This window comes from Maniola hyperantus, chromosome 12 (assembly GCF_902806685.2).
Source record: "Maniola hyperantus chromosome 12, iAphHyp1.2, whole genome shotgun sequence".
NCBI lineage: Eukaryota > Metazoa > Arthropoda > Insecta > Lepidoptera > Nymphalidae > Maniola > Maniola hyperantus.
This window is the reverse complement of record NC_048547.1, coordinates 10,532,555-10,547,651: the sequence shown is the minus strand read 5'-3', so window position 1 is coordinate 10,547,651 and position 15,097 is coordinate 10,532,555. Positions and strand designations below refer to the sequence as shown.

General features: G+C 38.6%; 2 protein-coding genes across 2 annotated transcripts in view; one reads left to right on the top strand and one right to left on the bottom strand.

The window, feature by feature from the left end:
• kuz (zinc-dependent metalloprotease kuz) overlaps positions 1-6,232 on the top strand; it is a 68,934-nt gene extending 62,702 nt beyond the window's left edge. Inside the window, exons 15-16 of the mRNA XM_034974184.2 lie at positions 21-193; positions 862-6,232. Of these exons, the coding sequence (XP_034830075.1) occupies positions 21-193; positions 862-965 (277 nt within the window). The 3' untranslated portion in view covers positions 966-6,232. The remainder of the gene's footprint in view (positions 1-20; positions 194-861) is intronic.
• A 758-nt stretch (positions 6,233-6,990) lies between these two features.
• Hem (Nck associated protein 1 Hem) lies at positions 6,991-14,896 on the bottom strand. Its single transcript, XM_034974086.2, has 2 exons — positions 14,713-14,896; positions 6,991-14,429 (listed from the first exon to the last, which is right to left on the bottom strand). The coding sequence occupies exon 2, from the start codon at positions 14,426-14,428 to the stop codon at positions 11,051-11,053; it is 3,378 nt and encodes a 1,125-aa protein (XP_034829977.1). The 5' UTR covers position 14,429; positions 14,713-14,896; the 3' UTR covers positions 6,991-11,050.
• Positions 14,897-15,097: the final 201 nt, after the last annotated feature.

Here is a 15,097-nt window from a genome sequence, read left to right as displayed (position 1 = left end):
AAATTAAAATTGTTTGTCAGGCGATTGTCGGAGACGCTCCGTCGGCCGATGAACACGCTGCGGCGGATGCGTGGCGCGGCGGGCGAGGCGCGGCGCGCGGGCAGCGCTCAGCGTGCGCCGCGGCCCGGCCACCGCCGCGCGCGCCAGCACAAGGGGTATGCGCCGCCGCTGGCGTACGCCGCGAGAGACCTTGGTGAGTTTTGCCAAAAACACCACACTCTTAGGCTGAGATTTTAATAGCGTACTTTGACTTTGCTAAGACTTAGGTTTTAATTAGAACGGGACCGATTTATGTCAGCGATATAACGCCATCTTGTTTTAACAGTGTATTTGTCTGACTGAGCTAAAACAAAGTTTGCTCTATAGATCTCAGTCTTATTACCGTTTCGTTGTTTACCAATAAACAAAAACTATGCTACGGGAACGCCCAATAGAGATGCGTTTTTTTATCATTCAGACGCTTCTTGCCCGCATGATTCCTAAAATACTTAGCACAAGCAAGAGAGGAGGAGGGTTGACGCCCGAGGAGTGCCAATTGCGGCCTAAGATTAGGCCACAAGCGTGATTTGTAACGTGAACAATTTTTGCTGGACCGTCTCTAACTATTCTAAAAAAATGTTTCTATAAATAAATAAATTAGTTTTTAGGCCAGCAGCATGCCTATTATCAGAAATTATTTGTCAGAAAACTTTCTGTCCCTCTCACTTTACAGACATCACAAGCGTATACGTTTGATCCAGTAATATTCTGACAGTCTGCTGGATCTAGGACAAAACCTACCTAGGTTTGCCTTCTGGCGCCGTCCGAATTTTTTTCTGCTGATAATAATGTGGTCGACACTTAAACTCGGTTATTCCATAGCGTCTGCGCCAGCGGGACCAGCGGGCCCGAGCGCGCGGCGTGCAGAGCCGTACGCCAACGCGTACCCGCAGTCGTACGAGATGCGGCCCGCGCAGAAGGTCTGACAGTACGGTGCGGCGGCCGCGGTGGCGGGTGCGGGGGAGGCGCAGCTGGAGCTGGTGGCGCTGGCGCCGGGCGTGCCGCTGCTGCTGGGCTACGTGTGCCGCGCGCCCGCCGAGCGCTCCACCGTGGCCTCGCAGACCACCATCACGCTGCACTCGCCCGACACGCTCGCCGTCGCGCACCACCCGCCCCAGGACTCCGACCAGCGGAACAAGTAAGCGACGGACATTGTGCCACTGTGAAGTTTTTGGACTCGAATAAAGAAGCGTGATTGATTTGTGACCGGCCCGGTTATTGTATAAAGTTCACGCGCATCACCCTCTTTTTTGACACCAGCGGAAAAACATGCACTGTTGTGCGATCGTGAAAGCTGTGAACTCTGATAAATCAGTTTATAACTAACCCGGCTATATCAGGTTTTTGATAGTAAACTACCTGTCGCAATCCGTCATCTCATGCAATGATGCAACACTGTCGTATTGACAAGCGATCGCCGCTGTCAACATTAGTTGTATGAAATGTTAACTGATCGCTTCAAAGTGTCGTAACTCCCGTTTCTGGTGACGTCCGCAGTTATACATAATACAATTCGTGCTGACTTATGACTTCTACTTATAATATTCACACAATATCATAAGTAGAACCGTAAAAAACTTTTTGCGATGATGAGCTGAGCGTTTTCTGAAATTAAAAGGGTTAGGGCACACAAGTGACTAGTTAAAAAAAGATGAGCCATGTTTATCATGACTAATATTCCCCATTCCCCTCCAACTAAGCGTAAAGCATGTGCTAGGAGTAGGTACGACAATAGTGCAACGGGTGGGGTTCGAACTGGCGACCGTTAACCTTTGAGCTATTGAGGACTTGAGGATCAGAGTTTCGTCACTCCCAGATAATACGTGAGAACCAGACTTCTTAGATTTGATTTGCTAGTTGTTGAATTATTTTTTCCGCAAAAACATTTTTGAAAAACTAAGTGTTTCACCTTGTGCTAAAATGTGCTAGTGTGACCTTGTGGCTCAACGCAGTCTTTAAAGCTGCTGACAGTCCGCGACAGGTTGAAATGGCAATAGGGGTATGAGGCGGGGGCCGCCCCGCACACCCGCACTTCGCCCTCGCTCGCTCGCACCGGGTTAGCGCGGAAGCTGTGCGGGTGTGTGAGTGAGGCGTTCCCTCCCGTTCGCCTGTCGCGTACTATACGTTGTTGTAATGTCTATACAAGATGAGCTGTGAAAATGAAGCTACTCCATTGGTATGTTTCACACACACCATCGATTGCATATTTGTAATGGAATAATGATAGATGAAACATTAATTTCTTCACAGCTAACCCATTCCATTATGACGTCACCACTGAACCACCAAGTGAGATCGTGATCTATAAATAGGTAGTTAATCATTTGTTAGTATTGAAAATATCTTAGCATTAGCACTTAGGACATACCTACACGGAACTATTGGATCTGCAGTGTCAGAAATCCGAATTAATACCTGATAAGTTTATGCCATTTTTAACCGACTTCAAAAAAAGGAGGAGGTTCTCAATTCGTCGGAATTCAATTCGCCGTTTCCGTATTGCTCTGCTCATATAAAAACTTTCCAAACTTTTGTTCCATATTCAACATCTTGCTTTCTCCTCTATTTGATCATTATGACAGATTTAGAAAGAAACCCATAAATTTCTGGATAGTAACTTATGCCTACCGTCAGTGGCGAACTAAGACCGTCGGAGGCCTGAGGCGGTGTTACTGAATGAGGCCCCCAGATTTCTTTTATGGTTCTTTTTGTTTGTTCTGTTTGTTTTTTGAAATGGGGTATCCGAAATAGAGAATAAAAAAAGTAACCGGGAAATTAGCAACCAGATACTTAAAAATATCGTGAGTGAAGCGAGCGCGAAATTTTTCCTTGTACACAAACTATTCTTACGAGTCCCCAACTATTATTTTGGCCTGATGTTTTAATAATTGACTACGGAGGATTTCTCAAGATTTGGATGCTTTTCTAAAACCCGAGGCCCGGGACGAACCGCCTCCTCCGCCTCACATTTAGTTCGCCTCCGCCACTGCCTTCAGTAAGAGGCCTATTTTGATAAAGACAATTATTATATTTTTAATGTCTTTGTTTCAAGCACCTATTGCACTAGGTATGGTCTATTTACTCGAATATTAATTTTCAATCCTCCCCGCCAAAATAATACTTACTCATGAAGCTTTCATGTCACAAATACTATATGTACCTACTTTCTGAAGAGATTAATATTATAATATCCGCTACTATAACGACACACAAATGGTATTATTAATTATTATATAACGACATTCCAAGACATAACTGATACTGCCTGTGCGAAACTGGCCCATGGTTGTGAGTATACTTGTGTTATTACACCAGGTCGTAGCCAGAAACAAGAAAAGTTACCTACTGAATAATCGAACATACGAGTACATTTCTAAAAGTACGTCATAGAGTTAATGCAATACTTCTATTGCGACAACTTACTGTTTAAGTATACATACTTTAATTCTGAAGGATAATCTTGATTTTTACTTTCCTTTGTTTCTGGCTACGGCCCTGTAGAGTTTGATGATGATGTCAACGTTATTGTTCATAGATCTTAAATTGGCAAGACTAGAAATAGCGTCAAGGTTCTTTGAGATAAAGAAAAGCTTTGTTTTTAGATCCATTTAGATTTGTGAACTATCAACTTTGTGTCATTAACTGATAGAGTTATAATACTCCGTACAGGGGCAGTGCTGTACAATCGTACAGGTCAAAGAGGCATAAAATCACTGCTTAACTTAATGGGAATAGCTGAATGCTCATTTTTTATCATGCCAGTGAATAGGTAACCTAGAAACAATATCTATCCTGACTTCGAACCCTCTGGGACGACGGTATACTTTGCACTGGATTTAGTAATACCTTCCATAGTTCAAAATCAGCAATGAGGAGGGGTTTCAGCACAAGTAGCTCAAGGGAAGTTCCGCGAGCCTAACCGAATGGTGTTCTATCAAATTAGCCATTATTTTTATACGAGATGAATAGAATAGGACGCGAAGTTCCACCAGTAACGCTCGGATCCGACATTTATGTATATTTTTGTATATAAATGACAACTACTTATATAAAGGCTACAATGTAAAAAAATATCATGCAAATACTTACTATAAACGTACCGATATTAGACTAATGTAAGGTTGCTGCGTTATTTTACTGAATCTCCGTAATTGTAATTTTTATATAATGTTATGTTAATGTAAAGTTATAATAATGTAAGCGGAACGTTGAGGTGCCATTATACCTATTTTGTATTCCAAGTTTTGTTACGACTTCCTGTGTCGTTTTATATAATGTGATTTCATGAGTGATTGGAAATATGTAAAGAAACCCGAGGGCTCAAATTGTTGACTAATACTTTTGTAAGGTTTTCACTCAATATCATTTAAAACTTCAAAGTTTATTATTATGAATGTTTGTCTCGTCGACGTTTTTCGTCGCATTACAATTAATTAGTTACAATTTTATTTAAAAAATAAAAATGAAAGCTTATATTAATTAGTCTTCCTTATGACAACTTAACGATAATTGTTTACTTTAATTTGTAGATAATGTAATGTGAAATTTGAACAGTATTGCCAAATGATCAAATGTTACTACTAGACTGAAAATTTTTCTCAACATTATTGTAATGAAATTTGCATTTCTAATTTATTCCGCTCGATGCGGTTATTTGGCTCAAATGTACTTTATTAAGTGTATGATAACACTGAGATTCATAGTCAAGATAGGGGTTTCTTCAGGGGACCATTCTTAACCTTTATGCAATGCATTACGTTTAAATCGACACAATATGTCGTCTGAATGGTCTCCTAAAGAAGCCCCTATATTCATTATGAATTCCAGTGTAAGTGTATGATTTATAATTTAGCGAGGTGTACCACTTACGAGTAGCATATCAGAAATAACACTCACTATTGCATACATAACATAAACTCAATCTGTTGTATAGTTCCGTTGAATTGATCTCTAAGTATTATTTTTCAAATGTATTTCATAGTGTAACATTCGTCGTGCAAGCCAAAGAGCATGATGTATTTTTATGATTTCTATACATTAATGTTAAGAGTCAATCTATTTAAGTGACGTCCACAGTATTACAATATTTCTTTACAGTGAGGCAACACTTATCTCTTACGAAGCCACTGACGTACGTATAATTAGTCCGCGACAGGCCGAGATAGCAATCGAGACTCGCACAGCCCCCGCGCTAACCCGGTGCGGGCGAGTGCGGGTGACGGGCGGGTATGCAGGGCGTCCCCCCGCCTCATACCCCGTACCGGACATCTCGACCTCTCGCGTACTGTAGGTAGGCGAGGATTTTAAATGTAGGCACATGGACACCATGGCAAGATACATATTACTAGAAACTCAGACACAATTCTTGCTCAGACTTTATTTAGGGTTAAACGAGACTGATCTATGTCGGTCATAACTCTGTCTCGTTTTAAGTTTAACTCTAAGCTGAGATCTATAAGGTGATTTTGACTTTGCTCAGACTTAAGACACTGTTGAAACGAGACAGCGTTATATCGTTGACATAAATCTGTCTTATTTTAAAGGAAACTAAAGTCTGAGCAAAGTCAGAGCAGGCTCTGTAGATATCAGCTTAAATCTGAGAAAGATCTAAGTACAGTCTATAGATCTCAGTCAGAATTTTCAACGAAGCTCGCAGAGTCTCCTCCACTAAAGTTGCTCAACTGTATGTATTGTAAAACTGAGGTAATAGTTGAATGCCATTTTAATATGAATAAATGAATAAATTGTAATGCTCCTTCAATACGTTTGGCCCAAGGCGCTCGGCGAATGTGTACAAGGCCATTTGCCGTACATTTGCCCTGTGTGGCCAGCGCTGGTTATTGCCGACTGATGTCGGATTCGGTGCACACATCAACGGATCGCCAAACACGTTGGGCCTACGTGAAGTGGAGGCTTCAACAATACACAAGTTCTTGTAATTTATAATATAAATATTGTATATTTGTATGTAAACCACGAGGGTAATGTTTCCGTTGTAGCGTGACTCGACCAATCGTCTATTTGATGGTAAGTAACCATCGTGTAGTAATCAATGGCATTATGTCTTCTAAATGTAAGCTAGTTTACCTACAATAGAATATTTAAATGACAATGTGAATATTTTTAATTAAAAACATGAATGTTACAACATGTGATTTCAAAATAACAAAAAATACAATAAATTTTACATGAATGTTATCTTTTATTTCAAAGCAACCTACATACTTTTATTCCTGTTACTATTACTACATACAGTATTAAACCGGATAATCTGTGATTGAATTTAAATTCCTCAGGTGTGACACAAGGTGCCAACAATTTCAAAAAATTCCCATTGAATAACACTGTTACTCAATGTTTTGAAATTGTTGGGCTCCTTGTGTCACAATGTTACTCACGGGGGTGTGACTCAACGGGAATAACTCCATCATTATACCGAAATGCAGAATAATTATAGCCGAGAGCTATAGAGTGTGCTTTGTCTTTGCTCAGAGAGACAGATTTTCGTCAGTCTCGGAACTACTTATAAAGTCTGAGCAAAGATAAAGCAGATTCGAACCTCATGCAAGAAAAATTGAATTGCCTTTTGTTTTACCGGATGTAATTACCTACCTCCTTTAATAAAAGGATAATAGGTAGGTACTAGATATGTATATTTATCTCGGCCAGCGTGCTAGACTATGGCCAAACTCTCATTCTTAGAGAAGACGGGGCGATGGGTTGGTCGTGATGATGATTAGGTAATTGTATTATTTAGAAGAATGATTTAAATTCATCAGTAGATTGCAAATCTTTGTGGAATTCTATAACGTGGAAAGACTAGCTTAATTCTTCAGGAGAAAAATATTGAAGGAGCTTTCCGGCTGGCGTTTAAGATTTAAAGCGCAGCGCAAATTGCTCAACGACGTAAGGCGTAAGTAAGAAACCTAATAAAATAAAAGAGACAAGAGATATTTTGGAGTGCGTTTATATAATTCATATACTTATATACAAGTTACAAAAGTGTAAGCGTTATTAATTAGGTACTTAAATAATCATGATGTTCATCCAACATAGATGGCTACAGTTGGCCTCTTGTCTACAGTGCCAGGGATATTGTGTCTACGCATACATAGGTACCTATTATTTGTACCCAGGCGTTATATGTATACTTATTCGATGACATGCTAGCCCTTAAGTGCACCTGATGGCAGTCTAAGGGCGGTTACGCACTCATCCGATCCGAATCCGTGAAAATACGTTCCGAAGTAGTCATAGAACTATTTGTATGAAAGCTTACGCACTAGATCCGACTTCCGTCATCCGATTTCTCTCCGTCAGAGCGATCACGCACTCATACGATCCGAATCCGTGAAAATACGGATATAAAAATATTTAGCAAATTTTAAAAATATCATAAGCTACCATGTTTTATGACTACTTCGGAACGTATTTTCACGGACTCGGATCGGACGGCTGCGTAACCGACGTCATGCGTAAGAATTTCTCGAATTCAAATCGGACGTATGACGTAGATATGTCAATGATGATGTCCACTAAATAGCTTGGATTTGGATCAGAGATCGGATTAGTGCGTAAGCAATATACGAGTTTTTTATATCCATATTTTCACGGACTCGGATTGGATGAGTGCGTAACCGCTATAAGATGGAAGCGGGATAATCCATAAATGGTATGGACCTTTATACTGTGACATAGGTCTGGCTTTCATGGGCTCTTGCTCTATAAAGCTGACATCTACAGAGCGTAGGTACTTGGTTCAGATTTAAATTAAAACGAGACGGATTTAGGCTTTAGGTATGTGAGAGACATGTCTTGTCTAATGAGTTAAAACTGCTAAGACAAGTATCTACTGACTACCGTATATAGATCTCAGCCATGAGCCTTATCTATGCCCATAGAAAAGTTTTGTATATAAATCCAATAACGTTTTAGGCCTTCTGGCAATTGACATATTTTTTGAGATAATGATAAAACGTAATTTTATACTCATTCTAAAGACTATATTTTGCTTACTAAACACAAACAATACAACATACAAATAAGGTAATCGTAACGCTGAGATCTTTAGAGCGTATACTTTGACTTTGCTTTACACTTAGAAGAATTAAGCAAAACAGATGGAGCGAAAGTTCATTAAAAGATCTGCATCTGTTTTTATAATCGCAGAAGAAAAGAATAAGTATAACAAGACTGAAAGTTTAACAAATTATAAGTAAACTTATTAATATTAACTTAAAAGGCTGGAACACACAACGTTCGGCGGAAGTGCGGCGTAATGAAAACTGCACGTCACTAGACGCGCGCATACGAGTGTTGAAGAGTGACCGGAAAACAACGAGTAATGCGTCATAGTAGATTTTCAGTAGTGGTCTTTTTGGAAGCTGAAGTGGCAATGGGAAGGGCACACAGTTTGAAAAACAGGTAGAAGTTGAGGTCCCAAGGTGCTAGAATGGCGACCTCGCTCGGTAAAGCGCAGCGTTGGAAGACACTAGGTGGATAGACATCAAACGAGTCGCAGGAAGCTGCTGGATTCAGGCGACGCAAGACCGTGTGTGGCAGTCCTTACAAAAGACCTTATATCCAGCAGTGGCCGTCTATCGGTTAGTTAAGTAGGTAGGCGCGATGGAATTTCTAACGCGCGAACCACGCGATTAGTTGGTCAGTCGGTCCTCGTTTCTAGCGATGCGTTAATTTTTCCTTCACTACGCCGTTTCATGCTAAAGTTGTTTGCCGGTTACTTTAATACAAACAATGTATGAAGCGTCACACTAGCGCGGCTATACGTATAACTATATCGTATACAGTTTTTTGTATTACAACTTTTACGAGCCACGTTTCGAACACTTTCCGTAGCATGTTGTGAGTTTCAGGCTTAAACTAAGTATATGACGAGAACGTAAAAAATAATAATTAATTACAGTAACAAAGAAAATAATGTTTTGTCAGCAAATATTAACAAATATATAGGTACTTAAATAATGAGTCCAAATTATAATTGGTTCAAATCAAACATTATTTATTTATCTGATGATTTACATTAGAATACCTAGATATTGTGGCTTATTCCATTGTACACAATCTCTAAACTAAACTAAAATGGCACGTCTAAATCTATTGCTATCCCTTTCATAATGTTGCTTGCGGAAAAGGATAGCATTAGATTTAGACCTGTTAATTTAGTTTAGTTTAGAGATTGTGTACTAGAGAATCGGCCCCATTATCTAATTGGCTTACATGCCCCGACTTCATATTGGTTGCTTATGCAAGGGGCAGGAAATATATTTGTTATATACAAGTTGAAGGAAATATATTTGGATAACATATCCGAAACGCAAAAGGTTGATTCACTTGAAGCAAATCTGGTCAGCACTTTTGAGATTAGTGCCATCACAATAACTATTATCATACAGTGATGAGGTCATATTTTGTTAGTAGGTACCTACCTATACTTTTATGTGGATGTGGTTTTAGTTGCTCAGATTACTGTAACCTACTTTTTAAATGCAATCACTAGTCATTCTTTAATAGGTTTGTATGCCTTGGCCCTCCAGTATGGGTGTTTTCGTATGGATTATTAACTTATTATAACTGCTAAAAGCTAGTGCTGCGAACAAAACATAAGACTTTTATATAATTTACTACAAAAATTAAATAATTTCTATTTACTTAGTAACTTAAACTATCAACTAAACTACGATTTTAGCGCAGGTATAAAAATTACTAGGTAGGGTTAAATACAATTAGCATAGGTCCTTATAAATACTTGTAAAAGATAATATAATAGCCAAAGTAATGTTTACATTTATAAAACTTAATAAAAAGGAATATTTATCCAGTCTTATTAAAGCCCAATTAATATTAATGACATCTATGCAAAACTATTTCATCCAAATAATAGGCTACTTGACTCATATCTAATTTCGTCCAATAAATGATTATTTATTATAGTATTTTGCTTAAGACAACGAAATATATCAATAACAATTATTAAAAACGCAGGATGGATATATAAATCCAATTTTAAAAAATACAGTTTTTATTTTTATTTGAAACTCAGAAAACGCTGTCAGCCATGATGTGACGTCATTAAATATGTAAACAAACAAATGTCATCCCTATTGACTAACGTAGTATCCATATATATAAAATTTCAAGTCCTGACTAACTTATATATCAATGCACAGCCTAAACATCTAAACAGCTGGTTTTAGATACATGAAATTTGGTGGCTGTGTTCTTTGTAGGTAAAGAGAAGGTATCCACTAGGAAAGGATTTTTTGAAATTCCACCCCTGAGTGGGTTAAATGGGGGTTTGAAATTTATGAAGTCCACGCGGGCGAAGTCACGAGCATAAGCTAGTTTTTACATATTTCTAAAAACTCATAGTAAACGTAAAAAATTATCGTTTTCTCTTTATAAATTGAATAAAGACTAACAACAAAGTGATCTTTGCAAAAATAAATTTGGGTTGCAGTCGTTAGTGATATAGGATCCCTTTAAGCAAGTCTTCGCGTGTTACGTATATTTATTTCACTGGGCACTCTAATCCACAACTTTCCTGTGGTCTTTATCGATGCGTTTTTACATTCTCGGATGATACAATAACGATAATTACTATATTTTTCATGTAAACTAGTATAGAAGTCATGTTTATTAAACTTTGGTAGGTTATGCTGTTGTTTACAAATGCATGACGTCAGAGCACAGATAATCTATAGGCCAAACATGGCCGACAGTGTTTTCACCTGTCTAAGAAAAATATATTTTTAAATTAAAGTTTTACGGTTTTTAGGGCGCAAAAAAATATAGTGTTAATTTTTTTGATCTAATTGGACAAATATTAACCATTTAAGACCTACTTAAAAAAAGTGTCAACTAGCCTATTATAATTTCATCAGGTTATGAAACTTATCACTAAATAATATTATTAGTATTCATACTATGGAATTTGTCATCGAGACTGTTAGATAATTCCTATAATTATTCAATGTCTTTTAAATAAACGGAATTAAGAATGCAATAGCATCTGTTCTTGTTTATACACTTCATGGTACGCATTACGTATTAAAACATACGGAAAACATGATTCTAACAAGTCCATGGTTAGAAATGGCGACTCCTGGACTATTAAATCGAGAAGTAAATAAACAGACTCGCGATTTCTGATAGCTTCTTTTTCTGTCTCCTGTCCGAGCCGCAAAAGCGACGAAGACGCTAGTGCAAGAAACTCTTTCATTCTATCCTCAATGTCGTTCTGACCACATATTGTAAACAAGGCGCCAAATATGTGATTTATAGCAGGTGCCATGCAATGTATGTTGTTAGCGTGGCCCTCCAAAGACGGTCTGTAAAACGAGCCCTCGCTGCGGGCCAGCCTGGGCAAAGAGACGGCCACAAACACCATAAGCAAACAGACAATGAGATGCTCCTCTTCCTCCAGTTCCGCTTTATGTTGACGAAGGGCGGAAGCGAGAGTGGGGTCCACTTTGCATGATAGTCCGGCCGCTGAACACATCTCGGATATAACACGCATTGGGTCACCGCTAGGCAACTGTTGCTGAAAATCTTTAATGGAGCTTATCAAAAACGGAATACGCCGTTCTAATACGTCCAGAAGAGACTCTTGCGCTATTTGGCGAAAGCTCAATATTACGCCAATTATAGTCATCCTTTGCAATACATTGTCTACATGCTGCAGTCTTTTAAACTGTTCTCTCATTATTTCCGGTTTGTCAAAATTAGTTCGAAGCATCTGTAATACTTCTTTATTCTGTACAACTAACTTTTTAAGCTCCTGGACTTGACTGGCAATGTGCCACATGAGTGTCTCACTTAATAGTTTCATACCATAGGGCCCAATCAATTCAGCTAGTGCTCTCAATTCGTTAATATCAGAGTACTCTTCAGCATTAAAAGGTATCGCACCTTCAGCTGACAGACTTACGAAAGCCTTTTGATTCATTGAAAAGCAAATATTTCCAGCACTCACTCTTCTAAGCAAGATTTCAGAATACCACTGTGTATACAGTGATGCTATGGATTTTTCGCCATGACTGTCCATGTTTTGAGTTTGCTGCAACAGGCAATTGTTGAACACTCTTGTGATGTCAATGTGAACATAGTTCTCAACCGTTTGCAACACATTCATGTATGCCCTCACACTGACTAGCAACTCTGAAGGTTTAGCAATCTCACTAGTGTCCTGATTGAACATTACCATTCCAACTAATGCTTTAGAAAATCTAGTCTCCAAATGTTGATGCAAATATTCTCGAGGGGCAAATGTGTATTCCCAAACATTTACAGTGGAACAGTAATTGATGGCATAACACAACTCTGTTAGTGCCATATGGAGCTTGTCCATAGTGGTCAACTCTTCCCTAGTTATCCTGTAACTTTCATCTCCAGGCTTCACTATTTCTACATGGTTCTTTTTGCTTTTGTCCTTTTTCTTTCTGTTGGCCAGATGAGCGATTGTCTGTGCACAGTGCTTTGGAAGTAGTTTGTCACTCATTGTACATTGTTCATCACAAATTGTTGTAATTATGTTCTTTGCCTCTTTTGCCATTTCATCCAAGTAGATATTGACAACAGAAAGACTCCTTTCCCTGATATGGTGCCTTTCCTCTGGACAGAGTTCATGAGTACAGTTTTGAAAGTGACTGCAAATAAGTGGAAATGCGATAATATAACGATTTTGGGCCGGAAACTCTAAGCACATGTGAAACTGACTCTCAAATATTTTACTGTAAAAGCAGAACAGAGACAAATCTGATGTTTCTACCATTATTTCATCAAGGTTATCCACCATTTTAGTATGAAATACCATTTTATCAATAAATTGTGCCAATTCTCTTTGATCAACCAAGTTTAGTTGGGTTTTTGCAACAGATGTGTATGCTTGCAGTCTAAACCAGTCTAAGCGGAATGCCCGGAAATCAAAGATTTCATTACTTTCAACTTGCTTGACGTTTAAATTAGCAGCAGTGTTACAGAGAGAAGACAGAATGATACTCTCATCTTCAGGGCACACTTGTAGATTCTGTATCATTAAATTCAGGGCTACTGCATCAAAGCCTGACAAATACTGCACGTAATATCTTTGCATGACCTGACTGTACTTGCGAACAAGAGCTCTAAGTTCTTCCATGTGAAAGAGTAGTTCAGGCAGCTGACGGTCAACCAAATCTTCAGTGGATTTTCCTTTAACTTTTTGTGGTGGGTTGTCATTATGACGTAAAAGCCAAAATACTTCATCTCTAGCATAACACAGGCCTATAAATATTAATAATGCTTTAGGCCCCAGCAGTCCAGGTTGATCCGTTAAAATCAAGCCCAACTCCTTTAAAGCTGTCCTTAAAAATTTTCTTCTTTCTCTATGTTTATATCCTGCTTTTTGAACTGAGTGATGGTAGCAATCCTTAACTTCAGAAATCCTTTTTCCATATCCCTTGATACCATCAAAAAAACTCTGAATATATGTATGAATGTAGATAACTTCATCTCGGAAAAGTGCAAGCACCCACCCTGATTCTAGTGCACTGACCCACATCTTGTTAGCATGGTCCTGCTGCAACATTTGATGACACAGGGCAAAACCAAATATTACCCATCTCTCGAGTGACTCGAGAGATACATATTCGCATGACATTGTATTAGTCTCTGAAGGTTTTAAAAGCAGAGCAGGGTTACTAACTAGACTCAACTTCTGTTCTGACCTCCAGTGTTCAGCGGTCATATTTCTTGCTGGATACACATGCCATAATGAGTTTAAAGCACTCGACAGCAGCTTTTGATGCGGACCAAATTCTTCAGACAACTTTTTCAAAGGTGCATCATAATCTACTATTATTTGACCCAAACGAGGGAAACTTGGATCAATTTGATTGTGGACCATCTCATGAGCTGCATTGAATAAGCCAAGCACTGCTTTTCTGTCTTCAACTCGGGAAAGTAAGATCATTAGTGAGACATATGTTGTTACTAAGTCCAGGTAATTTTTAGTAAGCTCAAAATTTAAGGTCAAATCCAGAGTTACCTGACAAGCATCCATAATGTTCAACAGTTCACACACATTGTCTTTGAAGTCCAAAAGGTCCACAAATGTGTAGTAATACAGTGACAGTGACTTGATGATCTCATTCCTTATGTTGGTGATTGCTTGCAGGCCTTTTACGTCAATGTTAGGAAACCTTCTTACTATGTGTTTAATGGATGACTCCAAGGTTTTATCTGATAAAAATGCTGGTTTCGACTTGGCATCACCGCATGCTTTTTTGATGTTGTAAATTCTAGTCAACATACCGATACCTCGATCGTTGAGTATGATAAGCTTTTCAGCCAGCTTCTGCTGACTGATATGCACAGACCTTGACAAGGTAGACATTCTGAAACAAGTGAATCATGCATTTATTACTAAACACTGAACAATTAACCAACTATCAAACGGAAATTGACTATTGCTACATAAATGATTGTATGGGTGTAAACAACTAGTTACTAAATTAACCATTTCCGTTTTAGGGATACTAGTCAATAATAAAAGTATATACTTACTTATGCAATAAATTTTCTTTCAAATACCAAGCGATATCATTTCATGCAAAACTATTATCTAAAACAATTAATGATTTAACTATTAGCCACCACCGAGATGTTTAGGATATTTACCTCCTGTGATTAGATATGAGTTGCGTTTCAAGAACTTTGCATACAGTTTATTTTCTCATATTTTTACTGTGGATGCCATAACTTCTGTCTGTATGTAACAATTTGTATCCCGATGGTCCAAAATTGTAGTAAAACAGAAAAGGGAGTGTCTTTTTATCGAGAAACGCGAACAAGCGGTCCAGTTCGTCCCTTCGTTTATTTTGTAATGACAGCCAGGGCTACCAACGCAACAACAGTACACTTTCACCACCGACCAGCAATAAATTTCACAGATGGATCCATAGGATCTGTGATTTTAAAAGAGTACCTATGTAATCCGCCATTATGGCAGTGACACAAGCTTGCGGCAAACAACATACAGCAAGCATCGGCAAACACCACAGAG

What these genes read in the sequence shown, in the direction of transcription:
- Hem (XM_034974086.2), bottom strand. Translation starts at nt 14,428, where the DNA reads ATGTCTACCTTGTCAAGGTCTGTGCATATCAGTCAGCAGAAGCTGGCT.